General features: G+C 45.5%; 1 protein-coding gene across 1 annotated transcript in view; it reads left to right on the top strand.

Moving 5' to 3' along the window:
* col9a1b (collagen, type IX, alpha 1b) overlaps positions 1-13,792 on the top strand; it is a 195,962-nt gene that overhangs the window by 39,993 nt on the left and 142,177 nt on the right. The window contains exon 4 of the mRNA XM_078213596.1: positions 9,179-9,575. Within this exon, the coding sequence (XP_078069722.1) occupies positions 9,179-9,575 (397 nt within the window). The remainder of the gene's footprint in view (positions 1-9,178; positions 9,576-13,792) is intronic.

Below are 13,792 nucleotides of genomic sequence, written 5' to 3'. Positions count from 1 at the left end.
TGATGGAAAGGGATAGGCATGAACCTCGGGCCAGTGGTTTTAGCTGGGGGAAGGGTAATTATGAGGCTATTAGGAGAGAATTAGGAAACATAGGTTGGACTAGGAGATTACAGGGACTGGGAACGTCCGACATGTGGAGTTTTTTCAAGGAGCAGCTACTGCGAGTCTGTGATAGGTATGTCCCTGTCAGGCAAGGAGGAATTGGTAGGGCTAGGGAACCGTGGTGCACCAAAAAAGTTTCTTTGTTGGTTAAAAAGAAAAAGGAGGCTTATGTTCGGATGAGACGTGAGCACTCGGGTAGTGCACTAGAAAGCTTTAGATTGGCTAAGAGGGAGTTGAAGAGCGAGCTTAGAAGGGCTAAAAGGGGACATGAGAAGACTTTGGCGGATAGGGTTAAAGAGAATCCTAAGGCGTTCTATAGGTATGTCAAGAACAGAAGGTTGGTTAGGGCAAGTTTAGGGCCAGTTATAGATGGCAGAGGGAAGTTATGTGTGGAACCGGAGGAGATTGGTGAAGCATTGAACCAATATTTCTCTTCGGTGTTCACGCAAGGGGACATGAATATAGCTGAGGAGGACACTGGGTTGCAAGGGAGTAGAATAGACAGTATTACAGTTGATAAGGAGGATGTGCAGGATATTCTGGAGGGTCTGAAAATAGATAAATCCCCTGGTCCGGATGGGATTTATCCAAGGATTCTCTGGGAGGCAAGAGAAGTGATTGCAGAGCCTCTGGCTCTGATCTTCAGGTCGTCGTTGGCCTCTGGTATAGTACCAGAAGATTGGAGGTTAGCGAATGTTGTCCCATTGTTTAAGAAGGGGAACAGAGACTTCCCCGGGAATTATAGACCGGTGAGTCTCACTTCTGTTGTCGGCAAGATGTTGGAAAAAATTATAAGGGATAGGATTTATAGTTATTTGGAGAGTAATGAATTGATAGGTGATAGTCAGCATGGTTTTGTGGCAGGTAGGTCGTGCCTTACTAACCTTATTGAGTTTTTTGAGAAAGTGACCAAGGAGGTGGATGGGGGCAAGGCAGTGGACGTGGTATATATGGATTTTAGTAAGGCGTTTGATAAGGTTCACCATGGTAGGCTTCTGCAGAAAATGCAGATGTATGGGATTGGGGGTGATCTAGGAAATTGGATCAGGAATTGGCTAGCGGATAGGAAACAGAGGGTGGTGGTTGATAGTAAATATTCATCATGGAGTGCGGTTACAAGTGGTGTACCTCAGGGATCTGTTTTGGGGCCACTGCTGTTTGTAATATTTATTAATGATCTGGATGAGGGTATAGTTGGGTGGATTAGCAAATTTGCTGATGACACCAAAGTCGGTGGTGTGGTAGACAGTGAGGAAGGGTGTCGTAGTTTGCAGGAAGACTTAGACAGGTTGCAAAGTTGGGCCGAGAGGTGGCGGATGGAGTTTAATGCGGAGAAGTGTGAGGTAATTCACTTTGGTAGGAATAACAGATGTGTTGAGTATAGGGCTAACGGGAGGACTTTGAATAGTGTGGAGGAGCAGAGGGATCTAGGTGTATGTGTGCATAGATCCCTGAAAGTTGGGAATCAAGTAGATAAGGTTGTTAAGAAGGCATATGGTGTCTTGGCGTTTATTGGTAGGGGGATTGAATTTAGGAGTCGTAGCGTTATGTTGCAACTGTACACAACTCTGGTGCGGCCGCACTTGGAGTACTGTGTGCAGTTCTGGTCCCCACATTACAGGAAGGATGTGGAGGCTTTGGAGAGGGTGCAGAGGAGGTTTACCAGGATGTTGCCTGGTATGGAGGGGAGATCCTATGAGGAGAGGCTGAGGGATTTGGGATTGTTTTCGCTGGAAAGGCGGCGGCTAAGAGGGGATCTTATTGAAACATATAAGATGATTAGAGGTTTAGATAGGGTGGATAGTGATAGCCTTTTTCCTCTGATGGAGAAATCCAGCACGAGGGGGCATGGCTTTAAATTGAGGGGGGGTAGTTATAGAACCGATGTCAGGGGTAGGTTCTTTACCCAGAGGGTGGTGAGGGATTGGAATGCCCTGCCAGCATCAGTAGTAAATGCGCCTAGTTTGGGGGCGTTTAAGAGATCCGTAGATAGGTTCATGGACGAAAAGAAATTGGTTTAGGTTGGAGGGTCACAGTTTTTTTTTTAACTGGTCGGTGCAACATCGTGGGCCGAAGGGCCTGTTCTGCGCTGTAATGTTCTATGTTCTATGTTCTATGTTCTATGCCTCACTACTGTAAAGGAGGGGGTTGAGAACACAAGCCTGGTACAACATAGAGCTTTGTATATTTGGATTGCTATTGGTTCATACTCGACTTCTCAACTTTGATGTGACAGCTATGGCCTTGTTAATCCTGGTGCATATTTTCATCAAGGGACAGGTTGCTGGTAATTGTTACTACAAGGTGCGAAGTTGTTGACACCCCCCACCCACCCCCCCCACCCCTTTGCTCCCGACCTCTCAGGGCGACCTCAATGGCCTCTGTCCCTACCAGTGGGATGATCACATCTGGTCCCCGTTGATGGGGACCAGCTTTGATCCTTGCTGGTGGGAACCTCACCAGGCAGGGGAGGGGGTGGGGGGGCAGACACTAGCAAGCCCGGAGGTACCATTCCGGGCTCGCTAATGATATCGAAATGTGAATTTCCATATGGTAATCAGCCTCATGCTGGTTTCTGGCATGTGGCTAATTATGTTCAAAGAAATGGCCTGGAGAGTCGCGATCAGCTGGACACTGGTCGCAAATCCCGCAACAGGCCCCCCACTGATATCTCCCGGCCCGCTGCGCTACTCGGGAGAATCGACCCCGTTAAGGAGTGGGTGAGAATTTTGCATTTGGAGTATAACGTGGGAAAATGTGTGATTGTCCACTTTCACAGGAAGAATAGAAAAGCAGGATATTATTTCAATGGGGAGACACTGTAGAATGCTGCTGTACAGAGGGACCTAGGTGTCCTTGTACATGAACAACAAAAAGGTTGGCATGCAGGTACAACAAGAAGAAGGCAGTTCAGAGAAGATTCATTAGGCTGATAATACTGAGGTGAAGGGGTTGTCTTAGGAAAGATTGAGCATGTTGAGCCTATGAAGGGAAGCGGTGGCCTTGTGGTATTAATGCTGGACCTTTAATTCAGAAACTCAGCTAATGTTCTGGGGACCCGGGTTCGAATCCCGTCACGGCAAATGGTGCAATTTGAATTCAATAAAAAATATCTGGAATTAAGAATCTACTGATGACCATGAAACCATCGTCCATTGTCGGGAAAACCCATCTGGTTCACTAATGTCCTTTAGGGAAGGAAATCTGCCATCCTTACCCGGTCTGGCCTACATGTGACTCCAGAGCCACAGCAATATAGTTGACTCTCAACTGCCCTCAGGCAACTAGGGATGGACAATAAATGCTGGCCAGCCAGTGACACCCATTTTCCATGAATGAATAAAAAAAAATGCTTATTAGAGTATAGAAAAATGAGAGGTGATCTTATCAAAACATAGAAGATCTAAGGGAGCTTTGAGTGGGTAGATGCTGAGAAACATGCTTGTTAGGCAAGATGGTCTGCTGAGGCTCAATGGCTCACATTGAGAGGATGTTTCCTCCCAATGGGGGAATCCAGAACTAAGGGAAATATTTCAAAAATACAGGGTTTCCCATTTAAGATTGAAATAAGGAGAAATTTCTTCTCTCAGAGGGTCATTAATCTTTGGAATTCTCTCCCATAGCAAGCAGTGGAGGGTGTGTCATTAAACAGGTTAAAGTCCAACAGGTTTATTTGGAATCATGAGCTTTCGGAACCCTGCTCCTTCATCAGGTGAGTCATGATTCCAAATAAGCCTGTTGGACTTTAAACTTGTGTTGTGAGACTGTGCCCACCCAGCATCTCCACACCATGTGTCATTAAAGATATTCAAGGATGAGTTCGACAGATTTTTGATTGAAAGGAGAGTCTAGGGTAATGGGAGACAGACAGGAAAGTGGAGGTCAGCTATGATCTTATTGATTGGTGGAGCAGGTTAGAAGGGCCAAATGGCCGACTCCTGCTCTTAATTTGTATGTTCTTGTGATTGCTGTTGGTCTGTCAGCTCTGAAGACACACTGAGACTCAAGGTAGGTAACCTGATCAGAGCAACGTGAGCACAGACCTTCCCCACAACATTCAACAAGGTGATGCCTTGTAATTGTTGCAGTAACAACTTTGTTTGTGTACAAGGCGACTATACTTGCAACACACTTTATTTTTCCTTCCAGCAGAGACACAAAGGTTCATGGGGATGTTGCAGAAGTGCTGGTTTTCCACTTTGGAGGATTTCAGGTGGAATGCCATTGTTTCCCGGGGGGCTTTAAGACTGGCTTAACACAGGAGACCTTGTTGAGCTCTCCTGTGGTGGGCTCGTGTCAAGTTCCTCCACAACAGGAGTGTCTGGGATGATGCTGAGGGATTCTTCAGTGACAACATTCTCTGCTGTATAGAGTTCAAAGAAATGCTGCACCCACCTTGCCATCTGCTTGCTAGGTTAAGTGATCATCTGGGTGGATGTACAAAAGGTTGTTTCCTCTTCTGGGTGAGTCCCAAACTAAGGGGCACTGTTTTTAAATCAGGGGGTCACCCTTTTAGGACAGAGATGAGAAGAAATGTTTTCTCAGCAGGTTATGCGACTTTGGAACTCTCTGACTCAGAAGGCGGTGGAGGCGGGGCCATTGAATATCTTTAAGGCGGAGGTAGATAGATTCTTGTTTGGCAAGGTGGTCTGCTGAGGCTCAATGGATCACTCTCTTGGAGGAGGTAGTGGAGGTGGAAGGAAATGTGCCATCCTTACCCATCTGGCCTACATGTGACTCCAGAGCCACAGCAATGTAGTTGACTCTTAACTGCTCTCGGGCAACTAGGGATGGTTCTGCGGAGGTTCAAAGGGTCACACACACTCGGAGGATGTGGTGGGGGTGGTCTTCTGAGGTCAATGGGTCACACTCTTGCCTGTGGATTATGGATTCAAGGCCAGTCCCTGAGATTAGTGTGTACAAAGGCTGACTCTCCTGGGCAGTTTGGAGGTAAGCTATCTTTTGGATGAGATCCTGTTTTTTCTTGTTGGGTGCATATAAAGAAGTCAGCGAATCAGAGAAGAGAATCATAGAATCCTGCAGTGCAGAAGGAGGGCATTTGGCCCATCGAGTCTGCACCGACAACAATACCACCCAGCCCTTATCCCTGTAACCCAATGAATTTACCCGAGCTATTCCTCCTGACACTAAGAGTGAATTTAGCATGGTTAATCAGCCTAGCCCACACATCTTTGGATGGCGGGGGGAAACCAGAGCACCCTGAGGAAACCCACGTAAACATGGGGAGAATGTGCAAACGCCACACAGACAGTGACCCAAACTGGGAATTGAACCCGGGTGCCTGGAGCTGTGAGGCAGCAGTGCTAACCACTGTGCCACCATGCCGTCCGATGACACTATTTTAAAGAAGAGGAGGGGAGATTTCTTTGATGTCCTGGGAAACCAATATCACAAAAAATGGGTTATCTGGTTATTATCATATTGGTGTTTGTGGGATCTTGCTGTGCACTAATGGGCAGCCACGCTTCCTGCATTACAACAGTGACTACGCTTCAAAAGTGATTGATGTGTGTAAAATGCTTTGGGATACCCTGTAATTGTGAAAAGTATTATATAAAAGCAAGTCTTTCTTTCAAATGGTGCAGATAGTAAATAATTCCAGTAAGTCCAAATATCAGCTGAGTGATACAGTGCAGGAGGTGTAACATGACTGATGATCATAGCAGTCCAGGAGATCAATGAAACTTCATGGTTGGCACCAGAAAGAAACTTTGGAGATGCATTGATGCCTCCTTCAACTGATGAACAACAAAAGAACTTCACCTCAAGGCTTTCGAAATAGATTTGGGAGGATCCAGTGTGTTGTTGCGTAGAATATTAACTTGACTGATCCAGTGCTTGGTATTTCTGGGCTGCAGTGTGTAATTGCAGAGAATCAGAGAATCACTGCCAATATACCAGTGTCAATATCCGTGCAGGAGAGAACTTCTGTTTTGGAACCATAGACATTGGAAGTCAGTGACATGACACGAACCACATCTGACAAGGATGTGAGCCTCACTGAGATGAATACGACCTTAGTCCTTAAAGACTTGATCAGCACTGTCCTAATTACAAATCTTATTATCCTCCAAATCTTGAAGTAGCACCAGGTAGAAGTGTCAATGTCAGCAACTCTTATTCTCCGACTTCAGTCCTCATTTTTTTGTAATAGCCAAATTATTAACGTTTCAGCAAATGGGTGTTATCATTCCAGAAATCCTCTATTGGACAATCCCATTCAATCAAAGGTTATTGTGAATATTCTGGTGTTAAACAGATTCTCTTTGATCTCTCCAAGCCATGGAAGCAGGACTTAGATTTCCAATGTTCTGTTTCAGTACAAGCCCAAGAACACATTGAGCCCATCTGCAGTCTCTGTCCTTGAGTGGTGCAAAGAAGCCTTCATGGCAGCACGGCGGCACAGTGATTAGCATTGCTGCCTCAGTGCCAGGGACCCGGGTTCAATTCCAGCCTCGGGTCACTGTCTGTGTGGAGTTTGCACTTTCTCCCCATGTCTGCATGGGTTTCCTCCGGATGCTCTGGTTTCCTCCCACAGTCCAAAGATGTGTGGGGTAGGTCGATTGGCCATGCTAAATTGCCCCTTAGTATCAGGGGGATTAGTAGGGTAAATATGTGGTGGTATGGGAATAGGCCTGGTTGGGATTGTGGTCGGTACAGACTCGATGGGCTGAATGGCCTCCCTCTGTACTGTACGGATTCTATGATTAAGGTAAGGTAATCATTTCATCACACTGCCTGAATAGTACAGGCATCTTAGATTGCCTGAGCATTAACACATCATGGTCACTTTGTGGCCTATATCGAGAGGCAGAATAAAGTAATTGGCATCAGGCACTGTCTGGATATTCAGGGAATGAAATCACTTGCTGTTGATAATTGCAGGGGTTTTGGAACATCACTATCACAGCCTCATGCAGGCCTCAACCCTGTACATTCAGAAACTCACAGCTGATTATTCTTTGGTCTGAAGTTACTGCGGTGATAAAACTTGTTTAACACCAGAATATTCGCAATAACCCTTGATTTAATTGGATTGGGTGGGGCGGAGCAATGATCATCGATTTTGCAAGGTTTCAGGAAGGTTATGCAGAAGTCATGCTGAAGTTCCAGGAGATTGCCGTTCCCTGTGAATAATGGTGAAACTCACTCTTGCCATTATTTCCAGTGACCTTTCCAAACCCAGAGTTAACAATGCTTCATTTGAATAGAATATCTGGCAAATTTTAAATCAATTGCACTCCCATTAAAGATTGCATGGCAATAAACCATTGACCTTAGAAATCCCCAATTTTAATCACTCCAACATTGGTAGCAAAACCTTCAGTTGCTTAGTCTCGAATGATTTCCTCCCTAAACTTCTCCTCTTCTCTATCTTATCCTTTCATGGGACGTGGTATCACTGGTAAGACTAGCATTTGTTGTCCATCCTGATCAGTTGGGAGTCAAACACGTTGCTGTGGGTCTGGAGTCACATGTTGGGCAGATCAGGTAAGGACGGCAGATTTTTTTAAAATTTATTAATGGGACATTGCCGTCACTGGCTGGCCAGCATTTCTTACCCATCTCTGGTCGCCCTTGAACTGAGTGGCTTATTAGGCCATTTCAGAGGGCAGTTGAGAGTCAACCACATTGCTGTGGCTCTGGTGTCACATGTAGACCAGACCCGGTAAGAACAGCAGATTTCCTTCCCTCAAGAACATTAGTGAACCGGATGAGTTTTTACACCAATCAATAATAGTTTTGTGGTCACCATTACTGAGGTGAGTTTTTTACTCCAGATTTTATTAATTGAATGTGGGCATCATTGGTCGATTGCCCTTGAGTGGCCTACTAGGTAATTTCAGAGGGCAGTTGAGAGTCAATCCTATTGCTGTGGGCCTGGAGTCACATGTAGGCCAGACAGGGTAAGGACGGCAGATTTCCTTCCCTAAAGGACGTTAGTGAACCAGATGGGTTTTTATGACAATCATTGACAGTTGTCATGGTCACCATTACAAAGACTAGCTTTATATTCTGGGTTCAATAAAAATTGCAGTAAGATGAATAGAAACTCAGTGTACTCATGTTTTCACTGCTTACATCCTGGTTGTGGTGGCAGTCTGGATAATGCTCGTGAAATAATTCTCAACATATGTTACTAGTATTGAGAAGCTTCACTGAGAAACCGAAATCCATGGTACAAGATGTCACCACAGAGTAAGAAAGAGGACAGAAAGCAATGTTTCACTGCTTGTGAGATAAGACTTCAAAAATCTGTAAAGATTGTAAAGTTGGAGTAAGAGACATGAAGATATCTACAGTTGTATTTCAGGGAAAGCTTGTACCAGAGTCGGAGCAAGGATAATATTATCTGATTCCAGCAGGAGGTGTTGGAGAGAGGAGGAAAACCAAATGAGATAGCATACCCAGGAGAATAATAGTCAGAAGAGCAGGGAGCATAATAATGTCAGTGAAAATCAAGAAAGGTTGTAATTGAGAGAGAGGTTTAAGCTAAGAAATGAAAAAAGGATCTCCCACGTTCTTATATTTGATTTGATTTGTTATTGTCACATGTATTGGGATACAGTGAAAAGTATTATTTCTTGCATGCTATGCAGACAAAGCATACCGTACATAGAGAAGGAAAGGAGAGGGTGTAGAATGTCATGTTACAGTCATAGCTAGGGTGTAGAGAAAGATCAACTTAATATAAGGCAGGTCCATTCAAAAGTCTGATGGCAGCAGGGAAGAAACTGTTCTTGAGTTGGTTGGTACGTGATCTCAGACTTTTGTATCTTTTCCCCAACGGAAGAAGGTGGAAGAGAGAATGTCCGGAGTGCGTGGGGTCCTTGATTATGCTGGCTGCTTTGCTGAGTCAGCGGGAAGTGTAGACGGAGTCAATGGATGGGAGGCTGGTTTGTGTGATAGACTGGGCTATATCCACAGCCCTTTGCAGTTTCTTGCGGTCTTGGTCAGAGCAGGAGCTGTGATACAACCAGAAAGGATGCTTTCTATGGTGCTGTAATGTGACAATGTATTTGAGGTAAATGCAACAATGTTCTTTTCCCAACAGTATTGCATTTCCAAATGGGTTTCCGTTTGAATACTCTTTTATCACCACATTTCGAATGGTTGGCAGGACCATCAATAAAATCTGGAACATTTGGCAAATAAAGGATTCTCTTGGCAAGGAGCAAGTTGGTGTGAGAATAAATGGTGAAACCCAATTGGTGGAGTTTTATGTGCTGGGGCTGGAAGATGGACTTCAAACCATTACTTTTTCACCGATAGCCAACCTGTTTGATTCTGAATGGCATAAGATTTTAATCAGTGTGGAAACGGATAGCATCGTGCTTTTCATTGACTGCAAGAAGGTGCAAATACACCCAGTCAAGGCCAAAGCGATTATCAATACCAGAGGAGGTACATTTATTGGGAATTTTAATGACGTTTCTCGAATCTCAGTGCCGGTAAGCAGCACGATTGCTACTTGTTCTCTGCTATTGATTTCTTTATAAGGAGCACATTGTTGACTGATGAATTTTTCCATGATTTAGGGCTTCAAGGTCCAGTACTTCCAGTACTTCCCTGTATTATAAAGCAAACATGTGAACACAAGGAAGCCTCTCTGTTCAGAGCAGTACACAGTGCATTACACTGGAAAGAAAGTGTTTAACGGAGACACTTTCTGCCAATGGAGCTTTTGATAAAAATGGACTGTTATGTCACAGGCTGTGGTGTATCTGAATTATACTGGCAGTTTCAAAGAGATGTCCCACATCATGCTCAGGGCTAGTGCAATGTACTGCTCATCTAGATGAGCACTTGAAATACCATAGGCTACGGACCAAATGCTTAAAAATGGGATTAGGATAGATGGGTGTTGATGGCTGGCACAGACACAATGGGCCTCAAGGGCCGCTTTCTTTTGTGGTTCCACTAGTGTTTTTATATACCTTTTCATAATATAGAATCATAGGATCCCTACAGTGCAGAAAAAGGCCATTCAGCCCATTGAGCCTACACCAACTCTCAGCAGAGCATCTTCCTCAGGCCCTATCCCTGTAACCCCACATATTTATCCCGCTAATTCCTCGAACCTACACACATCTTGGATGCTAGGGGACAATTTAGCGTGACCAATCAACCTAACCTGCACATCTATGAAGTGTGGGAGGAAACCGGAGCACCCGGAAGAAACCCACTGCTGTAAAACTATACCAGAATCTTATCACCATTCATGCCAGGGGTATTTTCCCATCCTGCTGCAGTGAATGGAGATTTAGCTGGCTGCCAAATTTTCTGACCTTGCTGCAGCAGCAACGAGGCATGAAGGGCCGGTAAGATCGCACCCTCTGACTTGATTACAATAAAGAATGAAGGGGAATAAAAGGCCATATAATCCATACAGTGCAAAAAGAGGCCATTCAGCCTATCAGGTCCGCACCAACTCTCTGAAAGAGCATCCCACCCAGGCCCTTAGCTCTGTCTATCTCTGAAACCCTACAAGTTTCCCCGGCTAATCCATCTAACCTGCACATCTTTGGACTGTGGGGGGAAACCGGAGCACCCGGGGGAAATCCACACAGACTCAGGGAGAACTCTGCATGGATAGTGACCAAGGCTGGAATTGAACCCAGGTCCCTGGCACTGTGAGACAGCAGTACTAACCACTATGCCACCGTGCTGCCCTGAGTTCAGTTGAGACAACTTAATTTCACAATAGAGATATCGCTCATCCAATGGCCGATAGTTTATTTTGATGAGTTGGGTGCCCAGGCACAGTGCCCAATGTTTGCTCAGGTTATTGTCGAGGGGTGGCACGATGGCACAGTGCTTAGCACTGCTGCCTCTCAGCGCCAGGGACCCGAGTTCAATTCCCGGCTTGCGTCAATGTGTGTGCGGAGTCTGCACATTCTCCCCGTGTCTGCGTGGATTTCCTCCAGGTGCTCCGGTTTCCTCCCACAGTCCAAAAGACGTGCTGGTTAGGTGATTGGCCAGGTTACATTCTCCCTCAGTGTACCCGAACAAGTGTCAGAGTGTGGCAACTAGGGGATTTTCACAGTATCTTCACTGTAGCGTTGACGTAAGCCTAATTGTGACACTAATAAATAAACTTTAATATTATTTAAACATCCAGTCTGCCTGAAGCTAATAACTAATCTACCAGTTTGAGCTAAGGTGCAGTGATAGAATGAAAGAATTGTCCATAGGTAAGGGAGTTCCCCTCTTTTCTCTTCCCACCCTGAAGGGACTGTCTTATTTTGGACACAATTCCATGCAAGTGCTGGAGACTCTGTGGTAACTTGCCTGGAGGTCATCATTTAGGTGATAAATAGTTGAAATAGTGCAAAGGTGGCAGTGTGGTGTTGCAGACAAAATGTATGTGCTCATTTTTTTAGATATTTGAGACTCAGGACTGTCTGGTGCTCAAAATGCCAAAGGTCAGATGGTTTGCAACAGCCACTTCCAGCCTCTATTTGTGTTTAAATCATTGACTGAAAGTTTGTAACATACTCTAACAGGACAGTGGCTTAACTGGCTGTTCCAAGGCTCTAAAGTAGAATCATGTTGGGCTCATAACATTAACTCTCTTTCCACAGATGCTGCCAGACCTGCTAATTTTTCCCAGTATTTTTTGCTTTTATTTCAAAGTTATGTCTGATTCTGTCCCATTTATAGCAGAGATAGCAATCAGTGGTTTGGACTGCTATCCCCATTCCCCAAGCCACGACTAATTGGGGAGGTGATGGTCCAGTGATATTATCGCTAGACTATTAATCAAGAAATTCAGCTAATGTTCTGGGGACCCGGGTTTGAATCCTGCCATGGCAGATGGTGGAATTTGAATTCAATAAAAAATATCTGGAATTAAGAATCTTCTGATGACCATGAAACATTGTCGATTGTCGGAAAAACCCGTCTGGTTTACTAATATCCTTTAGGGGAGGAAATCTGCCGTCCTTATCTGCTCTGGCCTACATGTGACTCCAGAGCCACAGCAATGTGGTTGACTCTCAACTGCCCTCAGGCAAATAGGGATGGCCAGCCAGTGATGCCCATGTCCAAGGAATGAAAAAAATTCTGGTGTCAAGTAACTGAGGAAATGCAGTTTGGGGGGGTGGGGTGGGGTGGGTGGAGAGAAACCAAACATTTATTGGATCTGGGTGAAGACATTTTAACAATCCTCCAGCAGATGGTGCCGCATAGCATGGATGATGCAATGATACAGCACAGAGGGAGGCCATTTGACCCATTGAGCTGCTGCTGGCTCTTTGGCTAGTTTCTCTGATGTGCCCCACTTCTCTTCTCGATAATGTTGTGCATTTTTTTCTTTCAAATAAGGGTGGCGCGGTGGCACAGTGGTTAGCACTGGTGTCTCACAGCGCCAGGGACCGGGGTTCAATTCAGACCTTGTGTCACTGTCTGTGTGGAGTTTGCACGTTCTCCCCGTGTCTGCGTGGTTTCATTCGGATGCTCCGGTTTCCTCCCACACTCCAAAGATGTGTGGGTTAGGTTAATTGGCCGTGCTAAATTATCCCTTAGTAAAGTAAGTACGCAGGGTTACAAGGATAGGGCCTGGATGGGATTTTTGCAGGTGCAGGCTCGATGGGCTGAATGGCCTCTTTCTGCACTGTAGGGATTCTATGATTCTAATTTCTCTTTTGCAAGTTATTACTAAATCTGCTTCCATCACTCTTTCTGATGGAGAATTCCAGATCATAACGACCTGCTGAGTAAATTGGGTCAGTGTAGGGATACATTGTAAAAAGGTAAAGTTCTTTATCAGAATGCAAACAGCATTGTAACAACCTATATGAATTAATGGGGTGGTGGAGACCCCTGGGGGGGTGGGGATGGGGGTGGGGAGGGGGGGTCATGGGGGTTATGGAGTCCCAAGGAAGGGGTAGTTGGTGAGTGGGGGGGGTAAGTCATCTGTAGGGTTCGGAGTGTGAGGGGGTGGAGCAAGGGGTGGGAGTGGTGAGGATGGAGAGAGACCCCTTGGAGGTCAGAGGTGGGGAGTCCCATGGGAAGGGATGGGTGAGACCCCTGTGGGAGGTGGGGGATAGTCAGGTGTTGGGGGTATCTTGTGGGTGATTGGGGTGTTTGGGGATCCCTCTCGGGGGTCTGGGTCTGAACAATAGGTATCCAGAAGTTAAAAGTTTGTTTTAATCATTTGGGTTTCCTCCAGGTGCTCCGGTTTCCTCCCACAGTCCAAAGATGTGCAGGTGAGGTGGATTGGCCATGCTAAATTGCCCCTTAGTATCCCAAGACGTGTAGGTTAGGTGGATTAGTGGGGTAAATGTGTGGGGTTTCGGAATAAGACAGGGACTATGATGCTCTGTTCCAGAGTCGGTACGGACCTGATGGGCTGAATGGTTTCTTCTGTACTTTATAGGGAGTCTATGATTCTAACGTTTCCTGGGTAACTAGCTAAACTACCCGAAGTTTGCGATTTAAACCACATTTTCTGGGTGGCTCCTCGTGCAGGGTAATTGCCCAAGGGTGGTTTGCACGGGGAGGGAAGAACTCAAAACAATCACTAGATGAAAAGTACTAGGTAGGCCAATGGGACTAAATACTGTTAAGTCCCTGGACCAGACGGCCAACATCCTAAGGTCTTAATGAAGTGGCTGTAAAGATAGTGATGCATTGGTCAAAATATTCCAAAATTCTCTAGGATCTG

Source organism: Mustelus asterias, chromosome 5, assembly GCF_964213995.1.
Source record: "Mustelus asterias chromosome 5, sMusAst1.hap1.1, whole genome shotgun sequence".
Lineage (NCBI taxonomy): Eukaryota > Metazoa > Chordata > Chondrichthyes > Carcharhiniformes > Triakidae > Mustelus > Mustelus asterias.
This window is presented reverse-complemented; position numbering and strand designations above follow the sequence as displayed.